Raw genomic sequence first — 13,713 nt, 5'->3', positions numbered from 1 at the left:
TTTTTTGAATTATCTTATTACCCTTGTTGAAATTCAATTGACCAGAAATGTGAGGTTTTAATTTTTGGACTCTCAGGTCTATCCCATTGATCTGTATGTCATTATGCCAGTACTATACTGTGTTGGTTGCTGTAGATTTGTAGTTAGTTTTGAAATTACAAAGTAGAAATTCTCCATCTTTGTTCTTTTTTAAGACTGTTTTGACTATTCTGGGTTCCTTGTATTTCCAAACAAATTTTCAGACCAGCTTGTCAGTTTATGCAAAGAAGCCAGCTGGGATAGGGGTTGTGTTGAATCTATCAGTTGCTTTGGGGAATATTGACATCTTAATATTGTCTTCAAATCTATGAACATAGGCTATCTTTCTATTTATTTAGGTCTTTAATTTCTTCCAGTATAATTGTACTTTTCAGAGTATAAGTTTTGTACTTTTTTAAAAAAAGTTTATTCCTAAGTATTTTATTCTTTTAAAAAAATTTTTTTTTACATTTATTTATTTTTTGAGAGACATAGAGAGACAGAGCACAAGTTGGGGAGGGGCAGAGAGAGAAGGAGACACAGAATCCGAAGCAGGCTCCAGGCTCCAAGCTGTCAGCACAGAGCCCAATGCGGGGCTCGAACTCACAAACCGTGAGATCATGACCTGAGCCGAAGTCAGATGCTTAACTGACTGAGCTACCCAGGTGCCCCTAAGTATTTTATTCTTTTTGATGCTATTATGAATGGAATTTTGTTTATTAAAATATTTATTTATTTTTGAGAGAGAGTGAGAGACCGGGGGAGGGACAGAGAGAGGGAGACAGAGAATCCCTTGTCTGCACTGTCAGTGCAGAGCCTGAATCAGGACTTGAACTCACAAACTGTGAGATCATGACCTGAGCTGAAACCAAGAGTTGGACACTTAACCAACTGAGCCACCAGGCACCCCTATTATGAATTGAATTGTATTTTAAATTTCACTTTTGGATTGTTCATTGCATGTGTATAGAAATACAATTGATTTTTTTTCTAAAAAAAAAAATTTTTTTTAATGTTTTTTTGAGAGAGAGAGAGAAAGCGTGATCAGGGGAGGGGCAGAGAGAGAGGGAGACACAGAATCCGAGGCAGGCTCCAGGCTCCCAGCTGTCAGCACAGATCAGCACAGAGCCCAACACAGGGCTCAAACTCACAAACCGTGAGATCATTACCTCAGCCGAAGTCAGACACTTAAGCCGAAGTTGGACACTTAACTGACTTGGCCACCCAGGTGCCCCCAATTTTTGTATAATGATGTGGTATTCTACCACCTTGCTAAACTAATTTATTAATTTTAATAGTTCTTTAGTGGATTCCTTAGGATTATCTCTATATAGGAGATCATGTCATATACAAATACAAATAGTTGTACTTCTTTCTTTCCAATCCAATGCCTTTTATATCTTTTTCTCACCTGCTTTGCCTGGCTGGAACCTCTAGTATGATGTTGAAATAAGAGATGAAAGTCGCCATCTTTGTCTTGTTCCTGACCTTAGGGGGAAGGTGTTCATTCCTTCACCATTAACTATAATGTTGGCTATGGGGTTTTCCTAGAAAATAAAAAAGAAGAGCCTTATAGCAGAACTTCTCACTCCGCGCAGTACACATGAATCACCAGACTGTTAGAATAGAGTCTGATGCAGCAGCCCTGGGGTGGAGCCTGAGATTCTGCATTTCTGATAAGCTCCCAGATGATGCTGATGTGGCTGGTCCAGGGAACACACTCTGAGTAGCACACTTTGAAGTTTATTCTTAGAACCTTTCTTCTATCAGGGTGAAAAAGCTCTCTTCTGTACCTAGTTCACTGAGTATTTTTATCACGAAAGGATATTGGAGCCTTATCCTTTTTTTAAAGGGCATGAAATAAGAGTTTATTAAAAATGACCAAGCAGATTTGAAGAAAAACCAAGTACAGTTTTTAGATATGGCTGACTAGACACAGCTGAAGAGGGCATTAATAAACTGAAATAGGAATGTAACAAAATTACCCAAATTACAGCATAGAGAGGTGAGAGGCTAGAAGAAATGACAGACTTTAGGAGATACACAGGACATAATGAGAAAGTCTAACATACATCTAATCATAACCCTAAAAGAGAGAATAAAAATAAAAAGAAACAAAGGGGGTCATCTGGGTGGCTTATTCACTTGAGTGTCTGACTCTTGATTTTGGCTCAGGTCACAATCTTGTGGTATGTGGGGTTGAACACCACATAAGATTTCCTATTGATGGCTCAAGGCCTGCTTGAGATTCTCTCTCTCTCTCTCTCTCTCTCTCTCTCTCTCTGCCCCTCCCCTGCTGACACTCTCTCTCTTTCTCTCTCAAATAAATAAATAAATAAATAAATAAATAACCATTAAAAAAAAACCTTTGAGATATAATTTAAATACCATACAATTCGCCCATTTATAGTATACAACCAGTGGTTTTTTCATATATCCACAGTTAATGCAACCATAACCACAGTGAATTTTAGAACATGTCATTCTCTTGGTTTTTTACTCCTAAATATTTCAGTGCTTACTTTTTAAGAACAAGTACCTTCTCAGGGTGCCTGGGTGGCTCAGGCAGTTAAGTGTCCGACTTCACTCAGGTCATGATCTCACGGTCTGTGAGTTCGAGCCCTTCGTTGGGCTCTGTGCTGACAGCTCAGAGCCTGAAACCTGCTTCAGATTCTGTGTCTCCCTTGCTCTCTGCCCCTCCCCCACTCACGCTCTGTCTCTCTCTCTCTGAAAAATAAACACTTAAAAAAAAAAAAAAGAGCAAGTACATTCTCCTACATAATCATGATATAGTAATTGAAATCAGGAAAATTAACAATGATGCAACAATATTATTTTACCCAAGGTCCATATGTAACTTTCGACAGTTGACCTAATGGTGTCCTTTATAGTTGTTTTCCTCTCACACCCTGGCCAGGATCAAGTCTAGGATTACACATCACATTTAGGTGCCATGTATCCTTTAATCTAGAACAATTCCTGGGTCTTTCCTTGTGTTTCGTGATTTTGATTTTTAAAAACATTTTTTTTTATGTTTTTATTTTATTTTTGAGAGAGAGAGACACAGTGAGAGCAGGGGAGGGGCAAAGAGAGATAGAGACAGAATCTGAAGCAGACTCCAGGCTCTGAGCTGTCAGCGCAGAGCCTGACATGGGGCTTGAACTCACAGACTGCAAGATCATGACCTGAGCCAAAGTCAGACGCCCAACCAACTGAGCCACCCAGGCGCCCCATGATTTTGATATTTTTGAAGAGTACAGGCCAGTTATTTGGTTGAATGTCCCTCAGTTTAGGTTTGTCTGATGTTTTCTTGTGATTTAAGTTCAAGTTCTGCATTCTGGGCAGAAATACCACAGGAATGATGTCATGTTCTTCATGTACATCATATTAGGACATGTCTTATTCAGCCTGGGATGCTATAACAAAATGCCATACACGAGTGTCTTAAACAACAGACATTTCTTTCTTATGGTTCTGGAGGCTGGGAAGACCAAGATCAAGGTGCTGGCAGATTTGCTTCTTGGTGAGGGCCTTCTTCCTGGTTTGTAAGCAGCCATCTTTTTGCTGTGTGCTCACATGGCCTTTTCCTAGACATATATTTGTGTAGAGAGAGTCTTCTCACTCTTCCTCTTTTTATAAGGACACTAAACCATCATGAGAGCTCTACCCTCATGATTTCATCTAAACCTAATTACCTCCCAAAATTTCCCACCTCTAAATACCATTATAGTGGCGATAAACAAATGTGTTTTGAGGTGGTATAAACATTCAGTCTGTAACAAGAGGCACAAGATGTTGCTTTGTCCCCTTATTGGTGAGGTTAATTTTGATCAATTGGTTAAAGTCATCATATATATTGAATAAGAGGACCAAAAGGTCTTTGGCTTTGAGAAAAGAGCTTCCAAAATTTTATTCCTTATTGTAAATTGTTGTGAACTTGTTTTGACTGGCATAAATTATTTCAAGATCACAGAAAAGATGGACCAAAGTGATTTGCATGGCTACCACCATGAATTTCTCTCTTGACATTACAGGCAAACCTTCCTTTTTCTTTTTTTTTTTAATGCTTATTTATTTATTTTTTGAGAGAGAGGTAAGTGCGTGTGCACAGGGGAGGGACAGGGAGAGAGAGAGAGAGAGAGAGAGAGAGAGAGAGAGAGAGATTCCCAAGTAGGCTCTGTGCTGTCAATGCAGAGCTCAATGTAGGGATCGAATTCACAAACCATGAGATCATGATCTGAGCCAAAACCAAGAGTTGGAAGCATAACAGATTGAGCCACCCAGGTGCCCCATAACCTTGTGTTGTCTTTACTTCCAAAGTCTCAGATAAACATTTAAATTCTAAATCATTCAACAGGGGAATCCTGCATTTCTATAGGTCAGTATTATATTCTCCCACCATCCCTCAATCTCTAGGAGAACTCTGCATTGGACAATTTTTATGTTTAAGATGTGCCCACATGGGGCGCCTGGATGACTCAGTCAGTTAAACACCTGGCTCTTGATCTCAGCTCAGGTCTTTATCTCAGGGTCATGAGTTTAAGCCCAGTGTGGAACCTATGAGAGGAGAGGAGGCAAGGGGAGGGGAGGGGAAGGGAGGGGAGGGGGGAGGGGGGGAAGAGAAGAGAGAAAGGAAAGAAGGAAGGAAAGAAAGGAAAGAAGGAAGGAAAGAAAGAAGAAGGAAGGAAAGAAAAAGACATGCCAACACAGAAACTTGATATGTAAATGTTATACTTGAGCCATTCCATCTTAATATTTATTTAAACTTTTCATATATATTTTTATACGTAAAGTACACAGGATCAGATTTTTCAAGGTCAAAATGTTTTCCATTTTGCTAAATTTCTCTTATGGTGGCTTTTATCTGTGTGTGTGTGTGTGTGTGTGTGTGTGTGTGTGTGTGTGAGATAAGTTCATGTTTGATTGAACTGAAGGTGTAGGGGTCATGAGTGCATAAGTGCATTCTTTCCCCCTGATGGCATTTGCACTTGATTTTGCAGTTAGCCACAGGGCATTGCCAACCCAGGGCCGTTTTAACTCCCCTTCAAAAATTCCAACTTGATAAGGGATTAATATCCTGAATATATAGAGAACTTCTTTTTTTTTAATTTTTTAATGTTTATTTTTGAAAGACAGAGATAGAGTGCAAATGGGAGAGGGGCAGAGAGAGAGGGAGACAGAATCTGAAGCAGACTCCAGGCTCTATGCTGACACAGGCTCAAACCCATAAACTCTAAGATCCAACCCGAGCCGAAGTTGGATGCTTAGCCAGCTGAGCCACCCAGGCCCCCCTCTAGAGAACTTTAAAACTAAAAAATGGGCAAAGAGTAGACATTTCTCAAAAGACAATATACAGATGGACGGTAAGTGTATGAAAAGATGCTCAACGTCACAAATCATCAGGAAAAGGCAAATTAAAACTACAAGATACCTCCTTATACCCATTAGGATGGCAATGATCCAGAAAAAACAAAACAAACAAAACAAAACAACAACAACAACAAAATAACAAGTATTGGTGAGGATGTGGAATAATTGGAACTGTTGTGTGTGTGCTATTGGCGGGAATCTAAAATAGTCCAGCCACTAAGTGAAATAAGCCAGTCACAAAAAGGCAAATTAGCTATACGATTCCATTCACATGAGGTGCTTGGAGTAGCCAGAATCATAGAGACAGTAAATAGAATGGTGGTTGGTAGGGTCTCGGGGGTAGGGGAATGAGGAGTGAGTGTTTAATTGGTATGGAATTTCAGTTTTGCCAGATGAAAAGACATATGGAGATGGGTGATAGTGGTGGTTGCACATTATCAGTACATCAACAAACTGTACACTTAAAAATGGTTAAGATGGGGGGGCCCAGTTCGTTGGGCATCTGACTCTTGGTTCTGGCTCAGGTCATGATCCCAGGTCAGGGGATCGAGCCCCACATCAGGCTCCACACTGAGCATGGAGCCTACCTAAGATTCTCTCTCCTTCTCCCTCTCCCCCTCTCCCACTTGTGCACGCACCCTCTCTCTAAAATAATAATTTAAAAAATTTAATGGTTAAAATGGGAAATTTTTATGTAAGGTAGGTATTTTGCCACAATAAAAACATTGGGGGTAGAAAAGAATTCTGGCTGAATACGGGAGCTTCAGTTTCCGTTCCCACATTGTGGAGGATCGAGGATTCATACCTACATTTCAAGTTGGTTTTAGGACTTGCTTGCTTACTGCCCACTGTTTCTGTTTCAGTGTACCTTTCCCACCTGCTTTCTGAGGGCCTAGAACTGCATTAAAAGGGAAGAATTTGTGAACATCAATCTGGTTTGCAGAGGGAGGGCCCTTTGGAATACATGTATGCCCACCCCTGTGGAGACAGAACCCTCTTCTTTTCTTTTTGAACCTAATTCTTGCCAGAAACTTTCAAGTGGGCCTTTGAAGCATACACATCTCCTTTTAAACATGCCTGCCACACCATTTTAAAACAGTTTTACACACTTTCTTTAGGATGAAAATATGAAAGGGGATGAATGGAACATTATTTCTCAACAGAATTGGGGCTGGTCAGTGGGCATCCTTGTTCCCAGAATGTGATGTTTGCAGGATGAATGGTGGGGTGGGTGTAAGCGGCATGGCTTCTGGTTCTTAATTCCATACCTGCTAATCAATTCCTGTTTTCTCCCCCTTTCTGTGTCCAGCACAATTACTTGAAAACCATGATGGGCCTCCAGCAGGCACACAGAAAATAGGGATTCATCGCCAGTGCCTTCAAGGACAAGACCCCCAGTAACTCCTGCTGCTCTGGAGTGGGGCTGCCAAACCCCTTGCCCAGAGTTCCAGACAGCCTGCTCCAATGCTGGAGCCCAGCCCAGAGGACTCACAATGGCCTGCCTCCCAACAGGAACATCCTTCACAGGACACTCATCTTCACAGACCACTTTTGGTTTCAATTCACTGTTTTATATGCAGGGACAGGATAAAATAATTTTCTAGCTTGGACGTTCAGTGCTCACTCAAGAGCCTGATTTTATTTCCCGTCCAGGAGGATGCTTCCCTAGGCACAGGTGGGGTCAGAACCGAGTCTCCGGTAAGAAAGGGAAAAAGTAGCTCAGCCACCTTCCTCTGGCATGCCTTTGTCCCACTGGTCACCCTCTTTCCTTCCTTGGATGGGCATTCTTGGGGGGAGCTAGTTCTGAGGAGCCCTGGTTCTCTCAGTCCCTGTCAGACTGTAGGTTCTCTTGGGACATCCTCTCTGTGTTCCTGAGCCAGTGAAAGCGGGAGGCCCTTCTTCCTCAGCAACCAGCAGAGGAATGGGTCTAGGTGGAAATGGCTGAAAGGCAGATTTTTATCTCAGAATAAGAAGAGGCTTAAAATGAGCACAGCCCTACCTGAAGTTAGCAGCAAGAGCCCCACAGTGGGAGGCTGTCTGGCAAGAAGGTTGCAGAACCTGTACCAGATAGAAGGTTGAACTGGATGGCATCAGTCCATTCAAACACTCGGTGACCCTGTCCTTCAGCCCAGCAGTGAGCAGATGGATGGGGGTTTGTGGAACAGAGAAAGTAGAAAGGCATCCGTGAGGTCTCTGCCCTCTTCCTCTTCAGCCCCTTTCACTTTCACTGACTGATACATAATGGTCCTAAAACAGCTTTCAGAGGCTCCTACTACACCGAGGCTTCACAGAGAGGCTTTGAAGTGCCCCCGTTCCCTCACCCTGGATGACACACATGGGGACTGTCACTGATCGGCACTAATGGTGTGCACACAGCCCTACTGGTCAGTCCTCATGTCTCCTTTGATTGTGGCCAAATAGACGAGTCTGCCCAGGCTCTGCCTGCCCTCCCAGCTAGCGCAGGCCTCGGGCTGCACCTGATTCTTTCCTTTCTTGGCTTCCCCTGCTCTTACCGGGACTTGTTTGGGGTTCCCAGGTCTTTAGGGCATCTCAGGAAATAGGCCATAGCAAATGGGGTACATCATCTTTTGGGGGCCATAGGAAGCAGCTGTTTGTGGCATTACTGGTCCCCCTTCCCTTCATTTTCTGCCACTGGCTGCAATGGCATGGCCCTACTGGACGTCGCTCCATAGGATTTCTAGACAGCCAGTCCTGGGGCCTGCTGGCCAGGGCGAGCTAGGCCTCTGTCATGGCAGCTGGGCACATTGGTCTCTAGCTCAATTCATTACGACAAAGGCCTCTGTGGCACAAAGTGAACCAAGTAATCATCAGTGTGGGCAGAGCCAGAGAAATAAGCCAGGATGGTGCCTGGCAGATCACCCTCCACAAACTCCTCACGGGAGCAGATGCTTCCAACATGACAGGGAGCTAGGGGGCATCACGTCCACTCAAATGGGCCTGTTGTTCTAGAAAATAGTTTCTGCTGAGCTAATCTGACCACCAAAATCATCCCTGAGGGGACTTCCAGTTCCAACATGGGACAGATAAGATAACCTGAAAATACTCCTGCTACAAACAGAAATGCTGGCTCAAGTAGAAATTCTTTTCAATGCAAAGCTAAATTTGCAGGAAGAGACAGAGAACTGCCAGGAGCTGGAGAACTGAAAACCCAAGTGGTCAGCATGGGAACTGGCTGTGGCTGCTAGGGGTAGGAAGGGGTGTGCGTGGATTGTTGGCCTTGAGTGTGAATGTCCACATAAGTGTGAGAAATAAGGCTCTGGCCATGCCCCATAGGAAGTTGGAAGTGGGACCTTGGGCATAAAGCTGGCACCTTGAAGGCTTCATCCTTCATAAAGAGGTAAGCTAGAAAAAGTTCCCCCGCTTTTGGGGGAAAAGTTTCTAGAGATGAGGGGAAACAGGTCCTGAGAGAATTTGCAACCATGCACAGGTTTGGGATTCAGATTTACACTGTGTCCAGGAACCCCTAGCCTGAGGAATTAGTGTAGAAATTAGCCCAGAGAGGGGCGCTTGCGTGGCTCAGTTGGTTCAGCGTCTGACTTTGACACGGGTCATGATCTCACAGCTTGTGAGTTCAAGCCCCACATCGGGCTCTGTGCTGATGGCTCAGAGCCTGGAGCCTGCTTCAGATTCTGTGTCTCCCTCTCTCTCTCTGCCCCTCCCCCGATCATGTTCTGTCTGTCTCTCTCTTTCTCAAAAATAAATAAAAACATTAAAAAATTAAAAAAAAACTTAGCCCAAGGATAAAACACCCAGCAGAGTATTAAAAAAAAAAAAAAAAAAAAAAAAAAAAATCTGTACATGCCCTTACTGAGCCACACAACACTCCTACAAGACCCTCATAAACATGAGCTCCAAAGATTAGACACACACACGTGCATGCACATGTGCGTGTGGAAACAGACTGTCATAGTGGAGGCATAATGAGAGCATGGTCAGATTTTAAGAACTTCAGATAACAAATTATTGAATAAAGATTATACAACATATATGTTTTAAACAAAGACAAAAGTAGGAATCGATATGATAAAGGCTATCAAAATAGAGCACAGTTTTTTTTAAAGTGAAACCTGTGGGAATGAAAAACTGTAGTTCTAAAAGTTTAAATGACAGACTAGAAACAGCAAAAGAGAGAATTGCTGACCTGGATGTTTGATCTGAAGAAACTGCCTGGAATGTAGCATAGTGGGATGAAGAGAGAGAAGATTGAATGTGTGGATAAGAGACATGGTAGACAGCATGAGAAGTGCCAGGATACAGGTAATCACAGATTTGGAGGCGATCCCAAGGAGATGACTCTCTTAGTGAGCTCATCCAGCGTTCATAGCCAATTATCCATCTTCTATATCTAGACTAGACTGCTCTCCTGAGCTCCAAACCTGTTAACGTGGCATCTCCATTTGAATGTCTGTTAAGACATCTACAAATCACCATGCTTAAAACTAAATGCCTAATTGTCCCCCAGATATGCCCCACCCAAAGTCTCCCTAATCTCAGCCCAATTGCTCAGGCTAAATCCTTAGTAGTTTTATACTTCTCTTCCCCCCAACACCCCATATCAAATCCGTCAAGCGATCCAATGGACTTTACCTTCCTACTACATTAAAAATTTGGGGCGCCTGGGTGGCGCAGTCGGTTAAGCGTCCGACTTCAGCCAGGTCACGATCTCGCGGTCTGGGAGTTCGAGCCCCGCGTCAGGCCCTGGGCTGATGGCTCAGAGCCTGGAGCCTGTTTCCGATTCTCTGTCTCCCTCTCTCTCTGCCCCTCCCCCGTTCATGCTCTGTCTCTCTGTCCTAAAAATAAATAAACGTTGGAAAAAAAAATTTAAAAAAAAATTTTGACCACTTCCTACTTCTACTGCCCCTGTTCTGACCTAAGCCATTGTCATCTCTTGCCTGGATATTGCAGCAACTTCCTATGTCCTTGCTTCCTCCCCTGCTCTAATGTAGTCCATTTCCAGAACAGCTGCCTGGTTGATCCTTTTGAAATAGAAGTTAGACCACGTGACACATCTTTTCAAACGTCACATGGTTCCTGTTTCTCCCAGAGTGAAACCCAATTCCTCAAAGCAACTCGAAGGCCCTACATGATTTTGTCTCCTATGACTTCACTCTCTTCTCTCTTCTCCCCCTTGCTCACTATGCTCCAGCTATGTGGGCCTCCTTACTGTTCTTCAGACATGCCCGGGAGCTCCTGCCTCAGGACCTTTGTACTTACTGGCTGTTTTCCTCTGCCTGAAATATTCTCCCAGATGTCCACATGGCTCACTCTCTCACTTCCTTCAAGTCTTTGCTTAAATGTCACCTTCTGTAGCAGATACTGCCATGCCTTGATCATAACCCCATGCACTTGCCATTCCTGCTAGTAGGTTCCCACCGAAAGCATCTGTAGCTTTTTACATTAAGGCTTTCTCAACCATAGGTACTTATTTGCTGCAAAGTGGGCCCGAATGCCAGAGAGTTAACACATTTAGGAGCAACTCAACCAGTGAGTTGGTAGATGAGCACCCTTACCTCCTCTCCCTTGGTGGGACAACTCTGAGACAGGTTCTCCACTATTTCCTGGGACTCCCCAATAAAAGTACAAATTCACACACAGATGAATGGAACCAAAGGGGGAAAAAAGATGGTTGCTATGTATCGTGGGATTTTTAGTGAAATAATATGACAAAATCATTAAAGTAATTAATGATAGAATTTTTAATGATCTATGTTATAAAAGTATAATGAAAAGGATAAGATTGGACCATTATAGCACCCAAGTTTCCTTCAGAAGTGCAGAGATTCAAGATAGGATAAAGAACTCCGGGTAGTCCTTCCATGTCCTCCACAATCTGTAACCTGGAGGGCTCAGACACCTCTGTTGTTGTGTCCCTGGCATCGTATGGAGGTACTAATCCACTCACCGCCCCCCACCCACGGCCCCCATCAGCTGGGCCTGGGGAGTCTCACTCTGGACTTGACTTTTTTTTTTTTTTTAATGTTTATTTTTGAGAGAGAAAGAGAGAGACAGATCGTGAGTGGGGGAGGGGAAGAGAGAGAGGGAGACACAGAATCCAAAGCAGGCTCCAGGTTCTGAGCCATCAGCACAGAGCCTGATGCAGGGCTCAAACTCATGAACTTCAAGATCATGACCTGAGCTGAAGTCGGACGCTCAACCTACTGAGCCACCCAGGCACCCCTGGACTTGACTCTTGATAGCAGGCTGCACGTATCTGAGGCAATACATTATAGGGGTAGAGCACAGGCTTTGGGCCAAGACATACAAGTTAAACTGGGACTCCATATCTTACTGGCATGGAACCTGGGTCAAGGTGTCCAATTTCCCAGCCTTTTTTCATGTGTAAAACAATGATTAATAATCCTGGCACCATGTATGTCTAGCGCACAGCTGGGCCTCAACCAAGTACAAAAGAAGGATATGAATGTGCCCAGCATTATGTCTGATAAATGGTGAACGTACAAACATACACCCCCCCCCAAACGTTGGGCTCCGTTTCCACTCCCCAAAATGGATTTTGAATTTGAAAAGGCAGCATTGAGACTGGCATTATCTTTCTTTAATTAACCCTGATTCTGATGGCCTTTAAAGACCAATCCAAAAGCTGACAGTAGAGAGAAGTAGTTGCTAAAAATATACCTGGTGTCATCGTGGGTGGTGTTACTGGAGATCAGGCATCTAGAGTTAGGGAAGTAGTCGTCCCACTGTATACCACGTCAGCCAGGCTGCACTTGGAACTTCACGTTGGGGGCTGGAGGCAGGGTTTTAGCTGGACAGACTGCCCAGTGGAGGGTGACCAGCATCACGAAGGGCTCTGAAAACACTGTCAAGTAAGGGATAGTCACAGAAATTAAAGATATTCAATCTGAGAAGTGAAGTCCAAAGCGGGCTGTGGGACAGGGGTGGGGGTAGTGGATTTTCTGTCCCCTCAGGAGGAAAAAACAAGATGAAGTTTCTAAACCCAGAATGGATGGTCTTGGTGCAAACTGGGCCCCCAGTCCCTGGAGGATGCAAGTCATGTCTGAGCAGCCCCAGTGAAGGTCCACGTGAAAGGAATCCTTAAACCAGGAAGACAGGACTTTGAGGCCTCTGAGTTCCTTCTAAATTTAAATTCTGTGATTCTGTAAAAGCAGGTGTGAAAAAGCTAATTCACATATCCAATACATAGATACATTTATATTTGAATAAAAAAAGACTAAAATGTTGAAAGGTCAATGGTTGTTTCCGGATGAAACTAGAAGTGATGTTTTTCCCTTTTGAAATTTTAATTTATTAAATATGAATTGCTATTATTAACGAAAATATCTAATTTATAAATAATATTTTAATAAAAACAATCTGTCTACGAGCAGATGACAGACACTTCTGCCAGCTCAGCTTTCCAACAATAAAGGGAGAGGCACCCTGTTTGCAGAAACGTATCCGCAAAGGCTAGAAGGAAAAAGGGGGTCTTACACATAGGGAAGGGGCTTCCCTCGAGGCCAGACACGACAGTGTGATTTGATGACTTAAGTGGCTTGTGAGAGATGGATTTCTGAACACAGGTGGGATTTTCCTGTTACAAGTTGCTTGAAGGACAATCTGTTCGAGCCAGAAAAGCTATAAAAGGCATTACGAAGCTGGGGTTGTGTGTGTGTGTGTGTGTGTGTGTGTGTGTGTGTGTGTATGTGTGTGTGTGTGTGTGTGTGTGGAGTAGACAAGTACTATTCTTAAATTTGGGGATGATTTACTATGGGCCGGTGCCCTGGCCTTCTGCAGAAAGTGGGCAAGTTGAACGAGAGAACGTGTGGGGCCACACATGTGGCCAGGTGTACGAGAAAGTAACACTGGATCTGAGAACTGCAAGTCCAGATGCTGCCACTCAGCGTCTGGGACCTTGGGCACACTTCTCTGAGTCTCAGTCTCTACATCTGTAAAAAGGAGGCAGCAGCTATCACTGCCCTCTCCACTACAGGGACGCTAAAAGGATCATGGGAGATAAAGTCTATGAAGACTTCACAATGCCTAAAGCCTTCCATAAATATCTGTTATTATTCCTGTTCCCCCAGAATGGCAGAAAGCTGCATAAGGTAAGATTCCCTTCTGTTGGGGTGGGGGCCTTAGAAAAGAATGGGAGTTTTGACATCTAGGAAGAACATTAAAAAGCCCCAGAGCTACAGAAAAACATGGTGGTGGCAGCAGCAATGGTGTCCAAAGCTAAGAAAGATTTTGGACCTGAGACGTCACTTTTCTCAAACCTGACACGAAACCAGGTCTTCTGCAGCACAAGCCTGGATGTTAGTGAGAGGAACATCTAATGGTATTTAG

The 13,713-nt window shown here is 43.6% G+C and overlaps 1 protein-coding gene and 1 long non-coding RNA gene across 14 annotated transcripts in view; one reads left to right on the top strand and one right to left on the bottom strand.

The window, feature by feature from the left end:
* The window catches only part of KIF9 (kinesin family member 9), a 55,690-nt gene extending 48,686 nt beyond the window's left edge, over window positions 1-7,004 (top strand). For all 12 annotated transcript variants that reach the window (XM_040445180.1, XM_040445176.1, XM_040445174.1 and 9 more), the window contains one exon: window positions 6,698-7,004. In XM_040445180.1, coding sequence (XP_040301114.1) covers window positions 6,698-6,748 — 51 coding nt within the window. In that variant the 3' untranslated portion in view covers window positions 6,749-7,004. The remainder of the gene's footprint in view (window positions 1-6,697) is intronic.
* The window catches only part of LOC121011135 (uncharacterized), a 56,670-nt gene extending 44,444 nt beyond the window's left edge, over window positions 1-12,226 (bottom strand). For both annotated transcript variants that reach the window (XR_005781506.1, XR_005781507.1), the window contains exons 1-2: window positions 12,046-12,226; window positions 1,430-1,565 (exon numbers count right to left, since the gene is read on the bottom strand). This is a non-coding gene — a long non-coding RNA (uncharacterized LOC121011135). The remainder of the gene's footprint in view (window positions 1-1,429; window positions 1,566-12,045) is intronic.
* Between the last annotated feature and the right edge of the window lie 1,487 nt (window positions 12,227-13,713).

This window comes from Herpailurus yagouaroundi, unplaced genomic scaffold, assembly GCF_014898765.1.
Source record: "Herpailurus yagouaroundi ecotype Mexico unplaced genomic scaffold, PumYag 193, whole genome shotgun sequence".
Lineage (NCBI taxonomy): Eukaryota > Metazoa > Chordata > Mammalia > Carnivora > Felidae > Herpailurus > Herpailurus yagouaroundi.
The sequence above is the reverse complement of the archived record's forward strand: the minus strand, read 5'-3'. Positions and strand labels throughout refer to the sequence as shown.